A 25,102-nucleotide genomic window follows, 5' to 3' on the forward strand; every position below is an offset into this window, starting at 1 on the left:
ACAGTCCATTTAATAAGAGAAGTGCTACTGCATTTTTCCACACTGCCTTCATGAGCTGCATCACCTTGAGGTGCATCTTTTCACTACGGGTGTCCAAAGCTTGATGCTGGATGCCCAGTTTGTCCTCCCGGTATGAGCAATTGGAAAACTGCATGCAATGTGGTGCAAACAGTGCAGTGAAGTGCAGCGTGTGCCAGGACTACCAGACCGATTTATTATTATTCTATCCCCTGTAGTTTTGGCGCACTTTTGCAGCCAAGGATGCCATTGACACCGCCGAACAAAAGTTGTAAGCAACCCCTGGTGCAGACCCTCCTTGATTAAGAGGTACTAGCTCGTTTTTAATGGGACATAGTCATTACCTTTCAGGTTAATATGTCAGAACCAAGCTGTGTGGCTCTTCCAGCACGCTATATCACTTATTGCTGTTTTTCTTAACTAGCACACTGTTTAGGCATGTATGCCTCCTATGTGTATAGGAGGGAACATAAATTGTTCCTTCACTTGTGACCCCCTCTAAACCAAAGTACCAAGTCTCATTACTGAAACATGCCGGTTTTCCTTTTTTATTATTCTGATTAGCAGAACCCACATTGTCACGTAATCAATTCCCGTTACATTGGCCAGACGCATCCTGCTCGCATCCCCACTCACCCCTTGCCATCTCCATACCTCCTATGCATACCACCCTTCTGCATGTATCACTGCACCCCACCCGCACACCTTCACGCACGCCCTCCCTCTGCGCTCGTCACTGTTCCCCTTCCACACATCTCCCCATGCCCCTCCATATATGCTGTCCCACCATGCACACCACCACACCCCACACACAAATCACGGATGAGCGCCTGGACAAGCTACAGTGTTACCATGCAGCATACTGAACACCCCTTCCCACAACAACACACAGCAGACATTTTATTGCACGGTCCATGCCATGTGTGCCCCGCCCACCTTCTTCTCTGCAACACAGCTTGCCAGCACCCTCACGCATAATGTGAAACACTGCTTGCACAGTTAAGTCACTATGTCTCTGCCATATGTCCTCACCCCTATGGTGGTCAGGCCAAATGGGCTCTCCAGCCAGCAGCACCCTGTTACGACTCCTGTCCCAGCACCTACAAGCAATTCAGAGGTGTCACAACTCTGTGCGCAACTGTCAACACTAAAGAACTGTTTGGCTCAGCTGACCAATGGGACAGTGCATTCAGCATAAGGCAACTCTGCAGACCCTCCCCCCCAGTTGCGCTGCTGCTCATTTTACCCCCCTTCAACCCACGAGATCCATGCCTGTTGCTTGCTTTCATCGAAGCAGTTTTTGTAGGTTGCTCTTTCATGAGCAACACAACGAAATTCAGGATCACTGTCAGCCACCTTGACCCAACCACCACCACCGAAGTCCGGGATGTTATTTCACCTAACTCCAGCAGCTATAGTAAACTAAAAGAATGCATCATATCCAGCTTCACACCCTCAGAGCTGCAACGAGCATGTAATTTGTTATCATCTGAGCAGTGTGATGACATGTACCCGTCCCTGTTGCTGGATCACACCCAAACAATCACTGAACCGCACATCCTCCCCAAAGGCCTGCTCCTAAACTGCTGACTTGTGTGCCTTCCCACCCCCATTCAGGCTGCCCTAACCTAACATGCCCATTTATTGTTAGGCAACACATTGATCTTGGCCGATAAACTGTTCAAAAACCTGAGCTCCTTTCCCATTGTGGCTACAGCACAGAATGCTGGCTACCACTTCGTGGCTCCGGCCAGTTATTCACTTACCCCTGCCGCCCCACCCCAAGCCTCGATCAGCACGACGTCACTCGTGCCACGTGCCGCTAATGACTCTGTGCCCACCATGGAGGCCCCAGACCTCTACCAGATTCTGGTGCACCTGTGTTCTTACTGCCAGCATTGCCTGCCTGCACCTCATGCACCCACTGCCAGGGGCCAACTGCCTCACAGACGCAATGCCCAAAACCAAGGCAAACTAGGCACAGGTTGCTGGTAACATCAGATGTTTTGCAAGAAAGTGACCAACTGCAGACCACCTTATTCCTGGTCCCCAAACCCCACCAGCCACTGGCAGTAGGCATGCCTGGTTGTTGTACCACTTCATAGTGCTTATTCATATGAGATTTGAACGATGCTAGTCCCAACAAGAACTCAGCCACCCCTAGTTACGAGGTGCATACCCGCTCGCCCAACCTGAGCCTCCAGTGTGAACTCCCGCGGACCTTCATAGTCGTACATGCTACCAACCCTATTCTGGGTGCTGACTCCCTCAGTCATTACAGCCTATTGACTGATACAGCAAAGCACCATTTACTTGACAGCACCTCCAGCAGGATCGTTCGCTGCAGTCCCACCCCGCCATGTGCTTTGGCATGAAACAGCTGGCAGTTTCAGACCCATTTGCTCAGCTCCTTTCAGAATTCCCCCTCCTCATCCATCTACGCAGCACCCCCAGAATATTCAGCATGACACTATGTAATACACTGCCCACTGTGGCAATTACCATAAGCTCAATGCCCACACCATTCCTGGTTGTGATCCAGTCTCACTCCTCTGTATCTACAATGACATGACCTCAGGAGCTACTATCTTCAGTAACATAGATTTCACTAAAGCCTACACACGAATCCCAGTTGCCACAGAGTAATTGAGGAAACAGACATAATCACACCTTTCGGCCTGTTCGAGAGTGCATTCCTGACATTCAGCTTCCACAATACTGCACAAACATGGCAACGATTTTTGGAAACATCCTCCAGGGTGCAGCAGGGTCTTTTGCCTACCTAGATGATATGCTTATCTGTTCCAGAGGCCCTCTGAGCATCATCAACACCTACACGAAACTTTTTGCCACCTACAGAAAGCTGAAATGATCCTCAACATGGCAAAATGCGTTTTTGGGGCAAGCGAGGTCAAATTCCATGGACACTTAGTCTCTGCCGCTGGCTCCCACTCCCTCCCCGTGACAGTATAGGCAGCAGCAGTCTTTCTACTCCCTACTGCCTTCAAAGGCCTCCAGTATTTCATTGGCATGAACAACTCCTTCTGTAACCATCTTAAGGATCTTAAGGACGCCACTGCCACCCAAGAGCCACTTACTACAACACTCCATGGCAATAAAAACAAAGGGAACAATCTGGCCCCTTGGACCCAGGCCATAATCAAGAGCTTCTACAAAAAAAAAAAAAAAAGGGAAGAGAAAAGGGGGCCTAGCTAACATGGCCCTTCTGGCATACCCCCACCCAAGTGCCCCCCCTCGCAATAGTGGCAGATGCAAGACGGCTATTGGAGCTGTCCTATAACAATACGTGGACAATGTCTGGCAACTGCTCGCCTTCTTTTCATCCAAGCTCTCTGATACACAACACTGCTGGGTTGCATATGACCATGTGCTGCTTGCAGTCCACAAAACCATCTGCTAATTCTGATCTTCAATCGAGGGATGCGTCTTTATAACCTTCATAGACCACTGCTCCCTTGCCTCTGGTTTTTGCAGGAAAGACATGGAACAGATCTCACCTTGACAGTTTAGGCTATAGGAGCATATCGCACAACTCGCTACTGACATTCAGCACATTGCCGGCATCAACAACAATGTGGCAAATTGCCTTAGCCACTCCAGCACCATCACCATAACCCAACTCAGAGTACAATGCCCTGGCCACTGCTCAAGAGGGCAACCTGGACCTGGCCCATGCTGACGTCCTCATGGATTCCAATGCCAGGGCAGAGTTCTGTTGTGTTTTCTGATGAATGCTGGTTCTGCCTCCATGCGAAAGAGGCCATATATTGGTTAGAAAGAGAGTCCACTTGAGCGCCTGCTACCAACGTGTCTGCATGCTAGATATACTGGACTTACGCCTGAAGATGGTCGGGGATGCGGTTTCGTATGACAGCGGTAGCACTCTCGTGGTTATCCCACTCACCCTGACTGTAAATCTGTATGTCAGTCGGGTGATTTGACCTGTTGTGCTGCCATTCATGAAAAGCATTCCAGGGGGTGTTTCCCAACAGGCTAACTCTCACCCACATACCCCAGTTATAACCCAACATGCTCTACAGAGTGTCAACATGTTACCTTGGCCTGCTCTATCACCCGATCTGTCTCCAATCAATATGGGAGATCATCGGACATCAACTCCAGCCTCATCCACAAACGACATTAACTGTCATTGTGTTGACCGACCAAGTGCAACAGGAATGGAACTCCAGCCTACAAACTGACATCTGGCACTTGTACAACACAATGTGAGAGTGTCGTCATGCTAGCATTCAACATTCTGGTGATTACATCGGTTATTAATGAACCGGCTTCCCACATTTACAATGGGTAATCTCTCACTTACATTAACCTGTGATCTTGCAATGTTAATCACTTAAATATGTTGCCTAGATAAATATATTACTGAAACTTCATTACTCTACATTAATTATGTTTTGGTGTTCAAATTTCCCCCTCTCTGAATCAGTGGCTCAGGTATGTGGCAGGACGATCTTTGGAGCCCATTCATTCTGAATTTCTGTAGTATGTGCATGCATTTTGATGTATCGCTGCCAAGGAATAGAGTGTATTTATTCTATACTTGCAGTCTCAATCATTTTATCTGGAGCACCTTCACCTGAGTCTTCTCTAAAATTCTTTATGAACACCACATGGCCATAATGCCCACTCTGTAATTGGGTGAGAATATAGTAATTCCAGTGTTACTCAATGCGCAACTATGTCGTGTAACCATGAAATAATATATTCCATATTATAAACAAAATCATGAAAATAATCAACTGAACATGTAACTAAGTATAACACTACACAACCATCCTACAGTGATTCCAAATAATATACAGTCCTGTTACTGTTAAGTGATCAGTTAAAAGTGAAAAAGTGCAGACTAAGCATCACGATTCTAGTTACATCACAAATTAAAATCAAGAAAAACTAGTCACAAGTATCAAAACAGTCTTCATTTCTCATAGACCATATACAAAAGCAACAAACACTTCCTAGTGCTATTTAATATCAATATAAGTCATAAATTTTCTATACACAATTGTCACATGGTAAATCTGTGTTAAAGACAGTACACAATGGCTAAAATTCTTAAAATTGTGATATACCTAATAATCAAGATGATTTGCTTCAACTGCATTATCGCTTCTGAATCCTGTTAATCATTACACTATATTATCTGGAAAAAAAGATATCCAAATACACCTCCAAATTCAGTCTGTACACACATCATCAAAAATTCACTGTAAAAATAAACCACATATAGAAGACTTTCTTTGGAAGAACTGTTAACTCTCAGCACAATCTTAAAACTGCCAGTGCTTGTATGAAGATGTCCATGCCACCACTTTGGCATAATCTGGAAATTTACTCAACATATCTCTGAAGATGGGTGATATCTGATGACCAGATGTCATATACTGTCCTGAGAGTGCTAAGTCAAGAATAGTATCATTTGACAATGACTGCACCTGCAAAGAAGTTGTAAACATGTAATAATTATTACTGTTACAAACTTAACAAAATGACAACAAACATACAATACCTTTACTCGAGTATTTGACTTCAGGTACAATGAAACATAATTTTATATTACATGCAAAAACAGATTAACAAGTCAGTAACTGAAAATTGCAACAATAGTTTCACCAAGAGCAAAAATGACAACTGAAACACTCAGGAAGTATATGTAAATGGCATATTACGACTGAAAATATATTCACATAGTTACAACGCAGTGCACATAAGCACTCAGTATGAAATAACTATTGTGATTCCCTGATGACCTCAGAGCTGGTGCCTGGATTGAGGTCCAGGGTAGTATAAAACAGATGATTTTAATGGCAAATAGCTCCAGGGAAGCCCCCCACCCCATCCCTAACAAAAATTAAAAAGTACATTATTATCTGTTTTGTTTGATAGCTTGAGTAAGGCAATAATACCCTGCAAATGTTTTACTGCTTTGATTGATTGATTGTTTTATTGGTCCACTCCAACATTTTTGTACATAGTTACAAATTGATATTGGACAAGTCAATTTCTGACAGATGATGAGATGAGACACCAATTAATGTGATGATTATGAATTGCATATCTACTATGATATAAATAAGTTACAAACACAAAACTGTAAACAAAATTATATATACAGATTGCTGTCTTGATGCTCTTCTCTAGAACTTATAACAGTCTTCTAGTTAAAGACGCAAGAGAATTTTTAATGTTTTTACATCATTATGTTTACCATCACTTACAATTTTTTTAAGGAAACAAATTTACATTAAATCATGACCCTTTTCTTATGAATTGACAATAATTGATCTTATTAATTATAAAAGCAGAGTAATGTTTACAGTTTTTATGGCATCTTCACGACTATAGTTTATAGCTTTTGCATTGGTACTAAAAACACAAATGTAAATATTAGAAAATATTTACAATTTATATGACATACACTAGTGGTGATTATGTTACTGACTGAAGTATTTGACAGGAACCCATACAGATTTTAGAAGCAACTAGCTTCTATATATTTAAGATTGTATATATTCATCAGCACTATAATACAGTTTATTTAAAATATATATTTCAGAGCCATTTCAAAATTCCTTAAATTTTTGTGTCTTAATGTATTGTAACTTGTTCTAAAGTTTCTCCCTGCTACTAGAGGCTCATCTTGTCTAAGTTTTGTTTTTGCATACTCACTCTCCAGTTCCATTTTGTAGAGTATTGTACATATGAACTGTTTCATTTTTTTGCACTAGTTGGTCTTCAGTGTCTGTTATTTTCTTAATGAAACATGTAACTCCCAAAATGTACAAGGTGTACAACTTTGCTTCCGCCGTTTTTTCCCCAACATTTGAGGCTTTAATGAAACAAATTGGTTACACATGTATCATTCAAAGTATTTTCCATCGCTGGCCACTACTTTCTCCCATCGTTCGGGCAATGTACAAATCATGTGTCGAAAAAATTTTTCATCTTTTGAAGAGATCCACGAATTGATCCAATTTGTGATGTCTTCATGAGATCGGAAGTCTTGGTCAGCCAGACCATGTGCCACTGATCTAAACAGGTGATAGTCAGAGAGAGCAATGTCTGGAGAATACGGTGGGTGGGGTAGGACTTCCCATTTTAACATTTCCAAGTATATTTTGATCTCTTTTGCAACGTGGTGTCGAGTATTGTCGTGCTGCAAAATCACTTTATTGTGCCTCTCATAGTATTACGGCCGTTTGCCTTTTAATGCTCTGGTCAAAGGCATTAATAGCATTCGATAACAAGCACCTGTGATTGTTTCACATGGTTTTAACACCTCATAGTACACAATGCCAAGCTGGTCCCACCAAATGCAGAGCATGATCTTGGAGCCGTGAATATTCGGTTTGGCAGTCAACATGAAAGCATGGCCGGGATATCCCCATGATTTTTTGCATTTAGGGTTATCGCAATGAACCCATTTTTCGTCCCCGATCACAATGCAATGCAGAAATCCCTTCTGTTTTTGCCTCTGAATCAACTGTTCACAAACACACAAACGCCATTCAATGTCTTTTCGATTCAGTTCACACGGGAACCAAGCTGCTCCTTTCTGAATCATGCCCATAGCCTTGAGACGTTTTGAAATGACTTTCTGCATCACTCCCACTAATTGTGCCAATTCTTCTTAAGTTTGACGCGAGTCTTCACTCAGCAATGTCTCCAATTCTGCATCTTCAAAAACATTCTCTCTTCCACCACTTTGCCGGTCTATGACATTAAAATCAGTGTTCTTGAAGCATTGAAACCTCTAACAACATGTTCTTTCATTAATAGCTTCCTTACCATATGTTCTTGAGAGCACTTGATGAGATTCAGCCGCTGTTTTCTTCATGCTGAAACAAAACAGAAACACCTCCCGCAAATGACGAGAATTAGGCTCGTAAACTGACATTTTCAATCAAGAACAACTTTATGATGCAGACACATATTGACTAATGTTTGAATGAGATTATGTTGACCGAGGTCCAAGCTAACTGCCCGATGTCTGTAATCTGTTTCTTTGAACCGCTACTTACCGTTGTCACCACCTATCAGCAAACAGCGGAATCAAAGTTCTACACCTTTTATAAGCAACATAGTAGGAGAATTTGTAGGTTGTTAAAACAGGGGCCAGAATGAGCTTCTAGTAGTTACAATATAATCAAAAGGTAGGGGTGGGGGATGGTAAAGTGCTGTTGGCAGAGCATACAGGAACGATATGGAGAGAGGGTAGAGCAGCTACATGCAGCTGGGAGGTTATACTGTGGGTAAGGGAGGGGAGGAGGTGGAGGCAGGGGGGTTGGGGGGTGGAGGCAGGGGGGAGGGGGGTAGCACAAAAGGAGAGAAGTAAAAAGACTGCGGATGAATTGGTGGAACAGAGGGCTATTTAGTGCTGGAATGAGGACGGGGGAAGGGGCTACATGGGTAAGGTCAATGACTAACAAAGGTTGAGGCCAGAAATATTGTGGGAACATTGGAGATACTGCAGGGAGAGCTCCCATCAGCGCAATTTAGAAAAGTAGTTGTTGGTGGAGAAGATCCAGATGGCACAGGCTATGAAGCAGTCATTGAAATGAAGAATGTTGTGTTGGGTGGCATGCTCAGCAATGGGGAAGTTGTAATGCTGGAAATGTATATCCTCCTATTTCCATCTATTGTACTATAAATTTTTTTCCTTATTTTGTTACCTGAAGATATGACATTTCTGTGTCTTTATATATTGTAATGGTTTTACTATTTGTATAAATATATATTTATTTATGCATTTATGTCGATGTTTAATTGGTTTGTTTTGTAAATATTATTTGTATTTTTATGCTGGGTCTTGCCTAGGGAAAACTATGCTATCGAACGAATACATCGATAGGTCGTGCGGAGAACCAAAGTGTTTAGGATCTTTGTAGTGTGAACTCTGCCACGTGGAGTGCGGGCAGAGAGAGTCTGGCTGGAGTAGTGCGGTTGAGCAGATGACGCTCCCGCGAGTTGCCGCGGTTTCGGGGTTTGGCAGCATGTAATTGCGCTCGACTTGCTATGATAGTTTCTGACACCGTGTCGCGGACGGGAAGCATTAGCTGGCGCACATCAAGAGCCCGTTTCGCCTGGTGACAGTGTCAAGAAGAAGGTGCACCAACATCCAGCTTCTGCAACAGCGACTGCCGACAATGAGTGACTGTCGCCACCTCCTCGACCGACAACTTCAAACCTTCAATCAACCAAGGAAGACTGGAAGCACGTAAAGTTTTAGAACTGTATGGCAGACTTCAGCTTTTAAAATTGTTGCATCACAAAATTACAGCAACTTAGCATGAACCTTTGTTGCTCACTGTCCCAACTGCATTACCAAGCAGGGTCCCTTCCTTTTCCGAAATGAACCCCAGTGTCATTGAAATTCAGACGCCAGCATTAAAGTAATATCATTCCATTTCACTGCTTTAATTTCAAAGTTCAGTTAAGGTATTCATAACTGGCTACAATATTTAGATTACACAAGCACAAATTAAGAGTGCGAGTTTTGTTAGCATATTTTAGCTTACCTGTGACTGCAGCTCAGCTTGGTACGTACTTAATGTTACTATTGTTAATTGTCCAGAATCATTTAATTCAAGTTCAAAGTTAAATCTCTTATTTCTAAATTGCGTAGATTCAAGTAGCTTTTGAAATGATTGTTGAGGTCGCCCAAGACTAACCTTATTTTACTGAATTTCGTAGTGCTTCAGAAACAAATCTCACTATTAATTTCAGTCACTAAATTAACTTTCAATTTTCCGGTTTTATTAATTCTTTCGCTAAATTAAGTCAGAGTGTAGCGAAATTTATTACTTCTGACAAACTTTCAGTTTTCACACAACAAGTGTCAACCTTCAGCTGCCACACTTTTAGTGCTAATTATATGTGCAATAACGTTTCTTTTTCAGTTATTATAGTAGTTGTCCATAGGACTGGCGACTGTAATTTTCCCCAAATCTCAAATATCTAATTAATTCTAATTAATTGTTAACGTGATGACTGCACATTTACTATCTTCATTAATTTTACCCTTTTCTCAAAATTAATTTCCACCAATTTCATTTGCATTTTTCCTTTCATTTAGATGTAACCCTTTCCTCCCTCTTTACCGACAGATTAACTTCGGTGATGATTGCTTTTCCCAAATTTCCATTAGGTACATGCGGTTTAATTTTTCACTGTCATTTAGGTCGATAAGTGAGGGGGAGGTTACAAAGTCCAGTTGTTTCTTGGCCACAGTTTGTTGGTGGGCATTCATGCAAACAGACATCTTGTTGATTGTCATGCCCATGTAGAAAGCAGGACAGTAGTTGCAGCTTAGCTTGTAGATCACATAACTAGTTTCCCAAGTAGCCCTGCCTTTGATAGGATAAGTGATGTTAGTGACTGGACTAAAGTAGGTGGTGATGGGAGGATGTATGGGACAACTCTTGCATCTAGGTCTATTACAGGGATATGGGCTGGTTAAGGACCTGGTAAAAAGAATGGGGGAATGCTCCCACAAGCAGCAGTTTACTATCTGGCAGCTCTACCCTGCTATCCCTCTCACTCCCCACTCCAGCCTCCTCCTTACCACCACCACCCAGTTGCTTCTTCCATCATGTGCTGCGCGCGCGCACGTGTGTGTGTGTGTGTGTGTGTGTGTGTGTGTCACCTATCTCTGATGAAGGCCTTGTTGACCGAAAGCTCATTTTCTGACAGTCTTTTTTTTTTTTTTTTGTGCCTATCTGTGATTCAGCATCTGTGCTGTGTATTGAGTAGCAACTATCCTTTTCATAATATTGTTATATTCCATATTGGATTTTCCATTGTTGAATTTTGACTGATAGTTTTTCATCCATCCCATAATCCAGTGCTGTTATCCTTTGTTGCTATCTTCTAGCAGTGCATTTGCTATGACCTTTATAAATCTTTTTTGGACAATAAAACAACTTCTGCTGCCAGGTGAGTTCCCCAAAAATTATTCCATATCTCAAGAGTGATTCCGCCTGTCTGTAATATGATATTCTTTATCATTTGCTGTGTCATACAGCCAGTAAGAATTTTCATGCAATAGCAGGTGGTAGCTAATTCCTTAGTGATGATGATTTTCTTCGATCCACAATCATCGAAATTTAATGCTATTTACAATTTCTAATTGTTTGCCAGATAACACTTTGATAGAGCTTGAAGGGTTTATCCTTTGTGCAGTATGTCAATGAATAGTCACTGTCTTTTCTGCATTCATGGTAAAGAACCAATAAGTTATGTGTAACATGTATGCTATGATCTCATTCTCCAGTTCACCTACAGTCTTCCCTTTTATCAGAATGTTGGCATCATCTGCAAATTTTATAGAAGTCTCGGAAGGGGTTGCTGACTATAAGTTATTTACAAACAGCAGGAACAAAATTGGATCTAGAATGGAATCTTGGGGCACACCACATTTAACATTGTTTCCCCGACTTTGACACAGCTTTTCACAGTTAACCACTGAAATGCTCCTTGGGTTGATATAAGTACCTGTGGAGTTCATAATAGCAGTATGAGAAGAATAGAAACAAAGGGTGTACAAATTCTATAGACTGTAAAAAAGTTGTTAATGTTCTCATACCCAAGTTGGCCAATATTGGTTCCTTCTTGATATTAAGTTCCACTGTTTGTTGCCTGCTGTTCAGTTATGATTGTATCCATTTCTGTCCCAGTCCCCTGATCTACATGTTCCAATTTTGAGAGTAGTTGTTTATGGTTTATGACATCAAAAGCTTTGGTGAGGTCCAAAAATATAGCAGATAGGTGCCGTTTATGGTGTACTTACATCAGGGCTTCGTTTACAAAATCAAAGATGGCAGTTTTTGTGTACCTACATTTACAGAAAACTGATAAAACAGTGTAAACATCTCACATCTGGATTTTTACTTATTGGAAAGGAGCACAGAATGAAATTTAATGTAAACAAACGTGAGACCCTCATTACAACTAGAAAGAAAGATAGACCAACTAGTGGAAAAAGGATTGGAGGTGAACAACTGAAGAAGGGCAGTGTCAAGTACTCGGGAAGTGTGGTAGAGAAAAATGGAAGAAGTCAAAAGAGATCAGTGAATGTGGCAGACATACAGATACATCCCTGAAAAGTGTTCAGAGCCTGATTTTGAACAAAGACATCCCACAAAAAAGCAAAGAAGTTATGTATGGAAGTTGCTACATCCCAATACTGACCTATGCATCTGAAAACTGAGTAATGAAGAAAAGAGGTGAAAGCTTATTACATGTATGTGAAATGAAGTTCCTCAGAAGTAGGCTAGGAGTAACAAGTAAAGATAAGAAGAGAAATAAAAGGATAAGGGAAATATTGAAAGAGGAACCCTGGCAAAGCAGGACAGAAACATCAAGGCTAAGATGGTATGGGCACTTAATGAGAATGGAAAACAAGAGGATTCCCAACAAGATACATGAAATGGAGATGCGAAGGAAATAACCAAGATGAAGACCAAGGAGTAGGTGGCTGAACGGTGTGGAGGAGAGTGCTGAAAAAGAGAAGTGACAGCCAGACCAGAGTGAACACAAAAAGATGGTGGGAGAACAAGACAAGATGGTGAGGCTTATGTTCCAAACAAACCAAAACTGAAACTGGAAACTGCTCAAGAAGAAGAGGAAGAAGAAGAAGAAGAAGAAGATGATGATTATGTAATGGAGCATACACAATTGCCTCATTTAACCATCAAACAAGATTGATCTTTTTTGGCAGGAGTTTCAGTCTGCTCATTAATTCTACTCTTTTCACATCTTTAATCTTGAGCAAGATGTATGAAACAGGCGAAATACCCTCAGACTTCAAGAAGAATATAATAATTCCAATCCCAAAGAAAGCAGGTGTTGACAGATGTGAAAATTACCGGACAATCAGCTTAATAAGCCACAGCTGCAAAGTACTAACACGAATTCTTTACAGACGAATGGAAAAACTAGTAGATGCCGACCTCGGGGAAGATCAGTTTGGATTCCGTAGAAATACTGGAACACGTGAGGCAATACTGACCTTACGACTAATCTTAGAAGAAAGATTAAGGAAAGGCAAACCTACGTTTCTAGCATTTGTAGACTTAGAGAAAGCTTTTGACAGTGTTGACTGGAATACTCTATTTCAAATTCTAAAGGTGGCAGGGGTAAAATACAGGGAGCGAAAGGCTATATACAATTTGTACAGAAACCAGATGGCAGTTATAAGAATCGAGGGACATGAAAGGGAAGCAGTGGTTGGGAAGGGAGTAAGACAGGGTTGTAGCCTCTCCCCGATGTTATTCAATCTGTATATTGAGCAAGCAGTAAAGGAAACAAAAGAAAAATTTGGAGTAGGTATTAAAATCCATGGAGAAGAAATAAAAACTTTAAGGTTCGCCGATGACATTGTAATTCTGTCGGAGACAGCAAAGGACTTGGAAGAGCAGTTGAATGGAATGGATGGTGTCTTGAAGAGAGGATATAAGATGAACATCAACAAAAGCAAAACGAGGATAATGGAATGTAGTCGAATTAAGTCGGGTGATGCTGAGGGAATTAGATTAGAAAATGAGACACTTAAAGTAGTAAAGGAGTTTTGCTATTTCGGGAGCAAAATAACTGATGATGGTCGAAGTAAAGAGGATATTAAATGTAGACTGGCAATGGCAAGGAAAGCGTTTCTGAAGAAGAGAAATTTGTTAACATCAAGTATAGATTTAAGTGTCAGGAAGTCATTTCTGAAAGTATTTGTATGGAGTGTAGCCATGTATGGAAGTGAAACATGGACGGTAAATAGTTTGGACAAGAAGAGAATAGAAGCTTTTGAAATGTGGTGCTACAGAAGAATGCTGAAGATTAGATGGGTAGATCACGTAACTAATGAGGAAGTATTGAATAGGATTGGGGAGAAGAGAAGTTTGTGGCACAACTTGACCAGAAGAAGGGATCGGTTGGTAGGACATGTTCTGAGGCATCAAGGGATCACCAATTTAGTATTGGAGGGCAGCATGGAGGGTAAAAATCGTAGGGGGAGACCAAGAGATGAATACACTAAGCAGATTCAGAAGGATGTAGGTTGCAGTAGGTACTGGGAGATGAAGAAGCTTGCACAGGATAGAGTAGCATGGAGAGCTGCATCAAACCAGTCTCAGGACTGAAGACCACAACAACAACAATCTTGTTTCACAGACAACAAAATTAATTCCCTACTTCTACTCTATCATGCTCATTTTGAATGATAATTTGAATAATTATTTTTGATATTGATCTTAATTACTTTCCTCTTCAGCATGCTTATCCTTCATCAGAATTGTATGTTAAGCAGCATTTACATTCAATATAATTGTACTAATTGCTATTTGCAGTCATCCAAAAAGGCAGCATCCATAGAGAATGTCAACGACGTCAGTTTCCCCTGCTCTTTTATTCTTGTTGTGAATTTTACTTCCACCACTGCTTCTTTGAAACATACTGAACAGCAGATATGATAAACTGAAACCAACTGAAGTCACTTTTTCACATTAGTTTCTCATCCTTCATTTCAGACTTTGACACAGCTTTTCACAGTTAACCATTGAAATTCTCCGTGGATTGATATAAGTACCTGTGGAGTTCATGATAGCAGTACGAGAAGAATAGAAACAAAGGGTGTACAAATTCTATAGACTGTAAAAAAAGTTGTTAATGTTCTCATACCCAAGAAAACACCACAGAAGACTTGTGGGTGTGCAAAATAATCATTATATTATCACAACAATGGAAATTCCTGGATGGAATAATACAGGGTGTACATAAAGTCTAGGAAAACTTTCAATTATTTATTGCACAAGAACCAAACATTGTATAGGTATCATACAAATGTCATTTTGAAGAAAAACCCTGAAAGTTCCACCCCCCCCCCCCCCCCCCCCCCATGTATACTGTCACAGAGTAGTTTGGTAATTTTCTGATAGTCAGTGTTAGTCACAAACATGGTAAGCTCAGGTGTGGAGCGATCTGTTTCATGAAATGGCCTCCCCAATCAACATATCTCACTCCGTGTGACTTTTTTCTGTGGGGATACGTTAAAGATCTGGTGTATGTACCACCTCTACCACGTGATGTAGCAGAGCTCCAGGAGAGAAAACAGGAAGCAATTGCTACAGTCGACGATGCCATGTTGGGACAGGTATGGCAAGAATTCAATTACCATATTGACTCCTGCCAAGCCACTCATGGTTCGCACATTGAACATTTGTAAAAAAACTTTCAGAGTTTCTCTTCAAAATGCAATATGTATGACACTGTACAGTGTTTAGTTCTTGTGCAATAAATAATTTAAAGTGTTGCTGGGCTTTGTGTAAACCCTGTATTTCCAAAATGCACTTAACTTAGTATCACACCTACAGTTATTACCAAAAGTATGTTCATGTGGGGTATCAGACAAAATATATGACTGGGCTGAGAATTTCTTGGTAGGGAGGACACCTCATGTTATTTTGAATAGACAGTCATCAACAGATGCAGAGGTAGCTTCAAGTGTACCCCAGAAAGATGTATTGGGTCCCTTGTCCCTTGCTGTTCATGTTGCATATTAATGTCCTCGAAAACAAGGACTTTCCACAGATGATGCAGTTACCTACTATGAAGTACAGTCCACATGAAACTATACAGGTATTCAGACTTACCAAACAAAAGCGCTGGCAGCTCGATAGACACACAAACAAACACAAACATACACACAAAATTCTAGCTTTCGCAACCAATGGATGGATATGTGTGTGTGTGCGCGAGTGTATACCTGTCCTCTTTTCCCCTTAAGGTAAGTCTTTCCACTCCCGGGATTGGAATGACTCCTTACCCTCTCCCTTAAAACCCAAATCCTTTTGTCTTTCCCTCTCCTTCCCTCTTTCCTGACGAGGCAACCATTGGTTGCGAAAGCTAGAATTTTGTGTGTATGTTTGTGTTTGTTTGTGTGTCTATCGACCTGCCAGTGCTTTTGTTTGGTAAGTCTCATCATCTTTCTTTTTAGATATATTTTTCCCACGTGGAATGTTTCCCTCTATTATATTTATACAAGTATTCAGTCAGACCTAGACAACATTTCAAAGTGGGTCAAAGATTGTCAATTTGCTTTAAATTTTCAAAAATGTACAATTGTGCAAGTCAAAAAAAAAAATCCTTGTGTCCTATGAATATAATATTAATGAGTCACAGTTGGAATATGTAAACTCATACCAATACTTGGGCGTAACAGTTAGTAGGGACATGACATGGAATGATCAGGTAGGCTCTATCGTGTGTAAAGCAGGTAGCAGACTTCGGTTTATTGATAGAGTACAAGCCAAATGCAATCCATCTACAAAGGAGACTGCTTACAAAGCACTCATGATACCCATCCTAGAATACTGCTGAAGTGTGTGGGACTAGCACGGGACACTGAACATACACAGAGATGGGCAGCACAAATGGTCGCAGATTTGTTTGGCCTTTGGGCGAATGTGACTAAAATGTTGAAAGAACTGAACTGGCAGACTTGAAGATAGATGGTAACTAACTCAAGAAAGTCTACTGACAAAGTTTCAAGAACTGGCTTTAAATATTGTCTCAAGGAATCTACTACAGTCACCTGCATATTGCTCCCATAGAGATCATGAGGATAAAATTAGATTAATTGCAGCACACACAGTGGCATTTAAACTCTCATTTCTCTTGTGCTCTGTATGTGCATGGAACAAGAAAATATCCTGATAACTGGTACAATTTGACATTCCCCCTGTCATGCACTTCACAGTGGTTTGCAGAGGGTAGCTGTAGATGTAGATGTAAAATAAACCACCATTGACTGATGTGTGGCATACAGATAAACCTAACAGGAAACAGTATTTATACTAGATTTTGAGCTCTTGCCCTTTCTCTAGTAAAAGTATGCACATTTAAACACACAACCACACAGACAACCAAATGCACAACCTGATGGCAAGATTCTTGCCACGGCCGCGGGTGTGTGAGGTGGGTGTCTGTGTGGTTGTGTATGTGTGAGTGTGTGCTCTTTTACTAGAGAAAGAGTAAGAGGTCAAAAGCTAGTATAAATTCTGTTTTCTGTTTCACGTTTCTATTCCCCACACATCAGTCACCTATGGGTGAGTGGACATTATTCTATCACATACCTCAAACATTTTTGTCTCCATTGCTCTTGAATGGACTGAAGGAAATGTGGAGAACATTTTGACACAAGATCAACTGGTTTCAGAAGCTGTACCTAAGTTACTGCTACCTTCCTTGAACTGATGGGAAAACAGATGAGGAAAGGGAAGGACATCTAGACATATTTGTTGACTTAAGAAATGCATTTGATTAAGAATCAAGGTGACATTTACTGCAAATGGTGTAGGAAATAAGTGTTATGTATGGAAGCATATTCTTAAAACATATTCAATGCTTGTTTCAATGAAATTAATTTTTCTTCAGGCTTAGTGGCTCATTATTACAAAAAGATGAACGAATTTCTTCATCAATAATTCAAACCCATATCTAACCCCAGAGACAGTTAGACACAAGTGATACAAGCCATTACTTGGGGCACCAAACTGAGAGGGACACCAAAGGCATCACAACTGTAAGATTTCTGTACAGTGTGTACCTCAATTAGCAGTGGCCAGCAACTGAGTGCAAGATTTGTGTACAGTGTGTTTCACAGTTAATACTGAAAACTAAAAAGGGTGAAAATGTATGGGGAAAAAAAGGGCAAGGGGAGGGAGTGGGGTAGGGGCAAATGATAAGTTGCACATGTGAAAAACATTCTTTATGCAGTCCTGTCTTGCACAACAGTTCCAGAGTTTCTTAAACACTGTTTGAAATTAATAAGAGAATGTAAGAAGCATGGAGTTGTATTGGATGCTTTGAACAATGCATTATTAATAGGCCAAAATAGTCAGACAAGTCTAAAATAAAAGCTAGACAAAACATGATGCTACCAACAAAATAATGCCGTTGCCTGAAAATAACATTCTCACACAACCAACTGATAAGCTACAATGAATTACCGAGATAAAATCTTTTTGTTTACCTCAAGGTCAAACCAGAACTGCCACGGTGGGCTATCAAGACCGCGTCCATAATGAATAAAATATGTTGGACGATCATTCCAATTTGGTTCACCAGATGTAACATCTTGACAAAAACTCCATCCCAGGAGCTTAACTCCAGGTTTAGGTGAAATATGTAGCTGCATATGATCTGGACCTAGAACAAACATATGCAAAATATGAAAGATAACGAAGTCTAGAATGATTCGCACCAAGTAAATATAAGTCCTAGGTAAACTGTGTAACAATTTAGCAAATTATGAAATTATGAAATTCTGAAGCACTGACCAACTCATCTTTGGAAGAAAAAAGTTCAGCCTCTCTCTGTGTTGGTTGAGACAACTAAAATGACCAACAAATTTTAAATGTTTATCACAAATGCTACCACTCAACCATATAATACTTAAACTGAATGTTTTCATCATGCAAAATGGCCATTCTTACATTGCAGAAATGTTCAAAACCTCTTAAAAATGTACTCCATCTTAGTTTTATTCCTCCTACCTGTGGCATTGAAAGTTAATCTTCTTACAGATTTTGATAACGATTTTGCAGACAAAAGTTCCAGTTTTGTTGGGTTATGAATAACAGGAGCAGGACTTGGAATCCAAAGTGTATGCTTGCTGTGAACATAGAGATTTTATAATCATCTGGTAAAATACAGTATTTCAGAAAGTGTCTAAATATCACACAATAACAGATGTTTATATGACCATACAGATGTAACAAAAGACACTACAAGGAATCACAAATACCAAATGGTTATCATATTTTGACATTTCTAGATCTTGCAACTATACAAAACATTTGGCATAATTCTCTGAGAATTAATAAAGTCCTTATTGTGCAAGTATCAGCAGACAATGTTTTGAAAAACTATTGATGGATTATCACCAACCTGTAGTGCACTATTTGAGACACTGTGATATTTATGAAAATATTATTCATATTGTTTGACATCCAGCAGTAACATTTTTCTCATGAGCTGTCATTTTCACACTCTTTATGATAGATACAACCAAAATTTCCATAAATACTTTACACCAAGTGAATTAAATTTATTTACATTAACTGAATGGATCCAATGGGAACAAAATCAATTAAAAGCAATTACATTCAATGATTTCAGTGAAATCCTACTCAGAAGTGCTGAATATACTCCGGCACATATTTTCAACAGTCATAACATATGCCATTATTTCATAACCCTTTCAAACAATGATCTGTTTCATAACTTCTCCAATTTAATAAACCGTTTTAGTGCACTGAAAAGTACGTGTAAATTAGGACTCTGTGATCACTAATCCAATAAATTAATGTTTTGACATCGTGAAACATGTTTCAAAAATAATGAGTGAGACTGGAATTAATTTTTCTCTGGTGAAATTAAATAGAATATGAGCATATACAGTACTGTTGATATTACGAACTGTAGTTTCCATGGTTTAAATGGAAAGTGTCATTTCATTAATGGAATACACCAATACACATTACAATGCATGCTTCTCTCTATCTGCAATCATTTATAGGGTATTTTCTTTCAGAATACTGGAAAAATTTCCCTGGTCTTATATTAATTACTGTGTGATATTGAGCAATGTTCGCATTTTTCTTTATTCTCTTAAAAAAGGTAACTTTTAATTCTGACTTTGGTGTTCAGTTCCCACATGCGATATAATTCTACTGTACTTGCCTTCTTTTCCCAAGTTCGAGATTGACTGTGATGACTCGACTTACATCTAAACAATTGCTTCAGACAAAACTCCTTTGAAAAGTATAACCTAAAATTGTATGAAACAGAAATTGATTCTGATGTAATACGGGTTGCGCCAAAAGTAATAACTTATTGCAACTCATTGAAAATACTAAAATAATCATGTTTGTTTGTGATGATTATAAATACAAGTGCCAGACCATTATGTCATTCTAGGGCTACAAATAACCAAGAACAACTTCAAATCACTTTACTTTCAATGTGATGGAGGTCCACCACATTACACAACAGCTATGCAAAACTACATTGATGAGGTATTTAGTGGGAAAATTATTGGATGGTGAGGGGTAATAGAAATGTGACCCAGATCTCCTGACTCTACAGAACTGGATTTGTTCTTTTGAGGTTATCTTAAAGATAAAGAGTATGCTACAAAAACCACAAACATGAGAAAATGAAAAAAGCTATATACAACACTTTTTTAAGACATTGATTGGGTATAAACAAGTATGTCTCAGAATGCCAGGTCATTTGACAAAATGTATCAACAAAGATGGAAAACATTTCAAGAAAGAATGTTATAAATAATCCTGCAGCTTCAATAAAGTGCTCAGTTCTTTCAGTATTTCAGTTGTTTGCTTTGTATTCAATCAGGTTACTACAGAAGAGCTTTTGGCCTTTGTTGTATTGTTGTTGTTGTCGTGGTCTTCAGTCTGAAGATTGGTTTGATCCAGCTCTCCATGCTACTATACTCTCTGCAGACCACTTCATCTGTAAGTACTGCACCCAACATCCTTCTGAATCTGCTTACTGTAGTCATCTGTTGGTCTCCATCTCTATTTTTACCTCCCACACTTCCCTCCAGTGCTAAATTGGTAATCCCTTGATGTCTCAGAATGTGTCTACCAACCAATCCCTTCTTCTAGTAAGGTAGCACCACAAATGTCTTTTCTCGCCAGTTCCATTCAGTATCTACTCATTAGTTACATGATCTACCCATCTTATCTTCAGCATTCTTCTGTAGTACCACATTTCAAAAGCTCCTATTCTCTCCTTATATAAACTGATTATCATCCATGTTTCACTTCTGGTTACACTCTAGACAAATACTTTCAGAAAAGATTTACTACACTTAAATCCCTAACACTTAAATCTACATTCAATGTTAATAAATTTATCTTCTTCAGAAATGCTGCTCTTGTCACTGCCAATTTACATTTTATATCCTCTCTACTTCAACCACATCAGTTATTTTGCTCCCCTAATAGCAAAACTCATCTACTACTTTGAGTGTCTCATTTCCTAATCTAGTTTCCTCAGCATCACCTGATTTCATTTTACTATATTCAGGGTGTATACGCAGACAAGATAAAAAAATTCCCAGATTTTTCCTGGGGCTCCCAGTTAAAAACTAACTTTTTTCCACATGAAAATATATTTCTTCCAAGGTGAAAATACACTTTTTCCATGATAAGCGGCAGTGTACTTTCCCTCAGAGCTGTAAAACCATCAATCCTTTGAATGGTAAAGGTTTTATACACCAGCAAGAACTTTCCTGCAGGTCAGAAAATGAAACTCGGCAAGGGGAAAGATCTCTGCTGTGCAGCAACATGTGCACTGCATATTTTCATATTACGATATGCTGCATATTTTCATATTACAAACATATAAATTCCAATTCCATGTTAGTTTCTAAAGAATTGAAACAGACACTGCAATGCACTATTGTAAGCCAATCATAGTTCATGTCATGTGATTTGGTCAGCCAATCACAGCAGATATTCAGAGCATAGGACATGTGATGTAGTCAGCCAATAGTCACACCACTGTCAAAGTAGTGTGAATGCATAAATAGGAAAAATTAATGATTTAAATTGATGTATATAGTGTAGCTACAAGAAAAGCTAAGCTTACATATATAATATTGGTCTCAAAGATTAATTAAAGAGAAGCTAGGCTTTCACATGTAATATTGGTCTTTTTATTAGTGTTTGACATTAATGTCTGGTCTTCTGGGCTCAAAATTATTCCAAGTAGCTGGTCATGAAAGTTTTAAGTTTTAAGTGAGAGTCAAACGCTCTGTGATTTAAGTTCACTTTGCGTAAAAGAAAATTTCCTTTGAAAATAATGCTTTTCAAAGAACCATTCTCCATATTTTCCCGCGACTTCTTAGACAGGGGTTCATTTCAGCAGCTGCCAGAGAGCACCAAAAACAGGCGTTACTGCAAGTGGTCAGCTACGATGATGTAGGAAGCCTGTATGTTTATACACATACAGCATTAAGAGATCTTCCATGATGTCATAAAAGAAATAGGACATCAGAGGATACTCCAAGAGCATAGGAATCTTGTAAACCATACTAAAATGCATAAATCGGCTTGAAGGACACATTCATATGTCCAGATTCACGATGAAGTAGGCCCTAGCCAGATATTAAGCTTTTCAGTGCACTTTTCGGGATGTAAATTTTCTTGGAGCACCAGTACTGCATTGTCTCAAGTTTGATTCTTTATTATGGCATAATGCCATATGTAGCAGATGATGAAAATGTGCACTTGAATTTCAGTGAACAGTTGAAACTAGCCAATAGTGTGGAATGAAACACTTCGTTTCTTGTAAATTGACTGTATCTGCGGAAAAGACTAATAAAAGCCAAATTTACTTAGGAAATCAACAAAAATAACGTCATTGTTGTGCAGGGCATTAATGCTTGTCCGCAAAAACCATGGAAATTAAATAAAACCAGAAAACTGAAACTAATAAACAGCCTTCCGTAGTTATGTGAATGTATTTTAATTCACTTGATAGCTCCCAGCCACAGAAATCCGTTTTGTTTTCATTTGACGTGTGAACTGTACATGAAGAGGAAATACAACATCAGGAAACAGCAAAAATCACTAAACGTAAATACGGGTCGCTACCCCCCCCCCCCCCCCCCCAATTAAAACCCATACTGCTCTGCGCATGCGTGAATCTGGCAGCTATGGCACACAACAAAATTTTTTCTGTGTACCATGACTGCTTCTTGCTACTGCTGCAGCCACACTTCAAGTAGCCAGAAGTGGGAGAAGGCACTGCTCATAGGCAACTCAACTGCACGTGTGCATGAGACCACTGGAAACTGCTCAAAACATACTTAATGTAAGCAGTTGTGACAACATGCTCATCGGAAGCAGTTTGCTGTTACGAAGTATTTCACGGTCTTCGTGCTAAAGGCTTTGACACATTTTGCTGTTTATCTGTTCTTATCAGTCAAAATAACAAAAATTTAATGAAAGACTAAAACAACTCTAGAAAATTCCCAGGTTTTTACCGGTTTTCTCCCAGATATCCCGGAGCACATATGCCCTGATATTCCATTACTCTCATTTTGCTTTTGTTGATGTTCATCTTATATCCTCCTTCCAAGACACTGTCCACTCCATTCAACTGTTCTTCCAAGTCCTTTGCTATCTCTGACAGAATTAAAATGTCATAAGTAAATCTAAAAGATTTTATTTATTTTCCATGCATTAAATCCTACTCCAAATTTTTACTTTTGTTTCCTTTACTGCTTCCTCAATATACAGTTTGAATAACACTGGGGATAGGCTACAACCCTGTCTCACTCTCTTCTCAATCACTGTTTCCCTTTCACACCCATCAACTTTTATAGCTGCTATCTGGTTTCAGTACAAATTGTAAATAGCCTTTTGCTCCCTGTATTTTACCCATCTCACCTTTAGAATCTGAAAGAGTAACCCAGTCAACATTGTCATATGCTTTCTTTAAGTCTACAGATGTTATAAACATAGGTTTGCCATTCCTTAAACTATCTTCTATGAGAAGTCGTGAAGTCAGTATTGCCTCATGTATTTCTACATTTCTCTGGAATCCAAAGTGATCTCCCCTGAGATCATCTTCTACCAGTTTTTCCATTATTCTGTAAAGAATTCATTTTCATATTCTGTAACCATTACTTATTAAACTGGTAGTTTGGTAATTTTCACACCTGTCAGCACCTGCTTTCTTTGGAATTTGAATTATTACATTCTTCTTGAAGACTAAGGATATTTTGCCTGTCCCATACATGTTGCTCATGAATGAAAGAGTTTAGTCATGGCTGGCTCTCCCAAGGCTATCAGCAGTTCTAACAGAATTTTATCTACTTCCAGGGCTTTGTTTCCACTTGGCCTACCCTGTATAAAAGACATTTCTGGTTACAACAGAAGATTGCTTGAAACTGGTCACCTCTATTCATGCTACTCATTTTATTTATATTTATTACATGGGCTCTCATTGTAACATGAAAATATTTGCTTTTAGTTTTATTTTTAGAAATCCTGCCAAACAGTATCAATATTTTTGCAGAGGTTGAAAATACTGCTTCAGTTGTAAGCATCTTCTTATTTTTCAGTAGTTAAATCACAATCAGTTTCACACTCTTACACGATCATCATGAGATATTATACTGAAAATAAGCACGAGACTGGAGCTAATAATAGTTTTTACACACAATAGTAAACATGAAAAAGCAAAAAAGAAGTTCTGTATAACATTTTAGAAAACAGTGGTTGGGCTAGTGACACCAGACAATACAATGGACAACTGTCTGAGTAAGGAAATAGGCTATGAACACCCGGACACTTACAATTTGTGCTGTGACCCCGAGCACTGCAGTGGATGAGTACAGGATGCAGTGCATCACCAGCAAGCCCAGAGCACAGAGTAGTGTACGCAAAGCGAGAAGAAAACCGGTAAACCAGAGTGGCAAAAGTACTGCCATCTGTTGACAGGAAGAACAACGCAGGGCCAACTAGCCTGGCAATTCACAATCTGAATTAGCGATTTACATTCAAAATGAAAACAACCGTTAAATAGAGAGTTACATGAAAGGTGTTAAAAGTACACTATGAGTGATAAAGGAACCTACTGAACAGGGGCAATACAGAGCTTTAATAAAACTAACTGGAAGCCAGCGATGTAAAATTTGTGCGTAAACCGTAAAACAAAATGAAAATTTTTCCCTTTCCACAAATGGCATACAAGTTTTTAATTTAATGGGGATATATATCGCAACATGTAATAACACAACACAGTCATGAATTAAAAGAACATACATTTGTGCCACTCCTATTAAAAAGCATCTAACAAAATCTTACAGTCCACACTGTTGAAAATTACTACACCAATGAATAACTAGCAGCAATAGCACTAAAGGTATGCGTTAACAGCAGGATCAATTTAAAACCTGCTAACTAAAAGTCGATGACTCAATGAGAGTTATCTAAGATAAGTCCAGAGACAAATT

At 39.4% G+C, this 25,102-nt stretch overlaps 1 protein-coding gene across 2 annotated transcripts in view; it reads right to left on the minus strand.

Annotated features, from left to right (window-relative positions):
- Positions 1-4,962: 4,962 nt before the first annotated feature.
- Positions 4,963-25,102, minus strand: part of LOC126190732 (endoplasmic reticulum metallopeptidase 1-like) — a 263,271-nt gene continuing 243,131 nt past the window's right edge. For both annotated transcript variants that reach the window (XM_049931220.1, XM_049931219.1), the window contains exons 12-14: positions 18,603-18,721; positions 18,080-18,255; positions 4,963-5,495 (exon numbers count right to left, since the gene is read on the minus strand). In XM_049931220.1, coding sequence (XP_049787177.1) covers positions 5,331-5,495; positions 18,080-18,255; positions 18,603-18,721 — 460 coding nt within the window. In that variant the 3' untranslated portion in view covers positions 4,963-5,330. The remainder of the gene's footprint in view (positions 5,496-18,079; positions 18,256-18,602; positions 18,722-25,102) is intronic.

Source organism: Schistocerca cancellata, chromosome 6, assembly GCF_023864275.1.
Source record: "Schistocerca cancellata isolate TAMUIC-IGC-003103 chromosome 6, iqSchCanc2.1, whole genome shotgun sequence".
Classification (NCBI taxonomy): domain Eukaryota; kingdom Metazoa; phylum Arthropoda; class Insecta; order Orthoptera; family Acrididae; genus Schistocerca; species Schistocerca cancellata.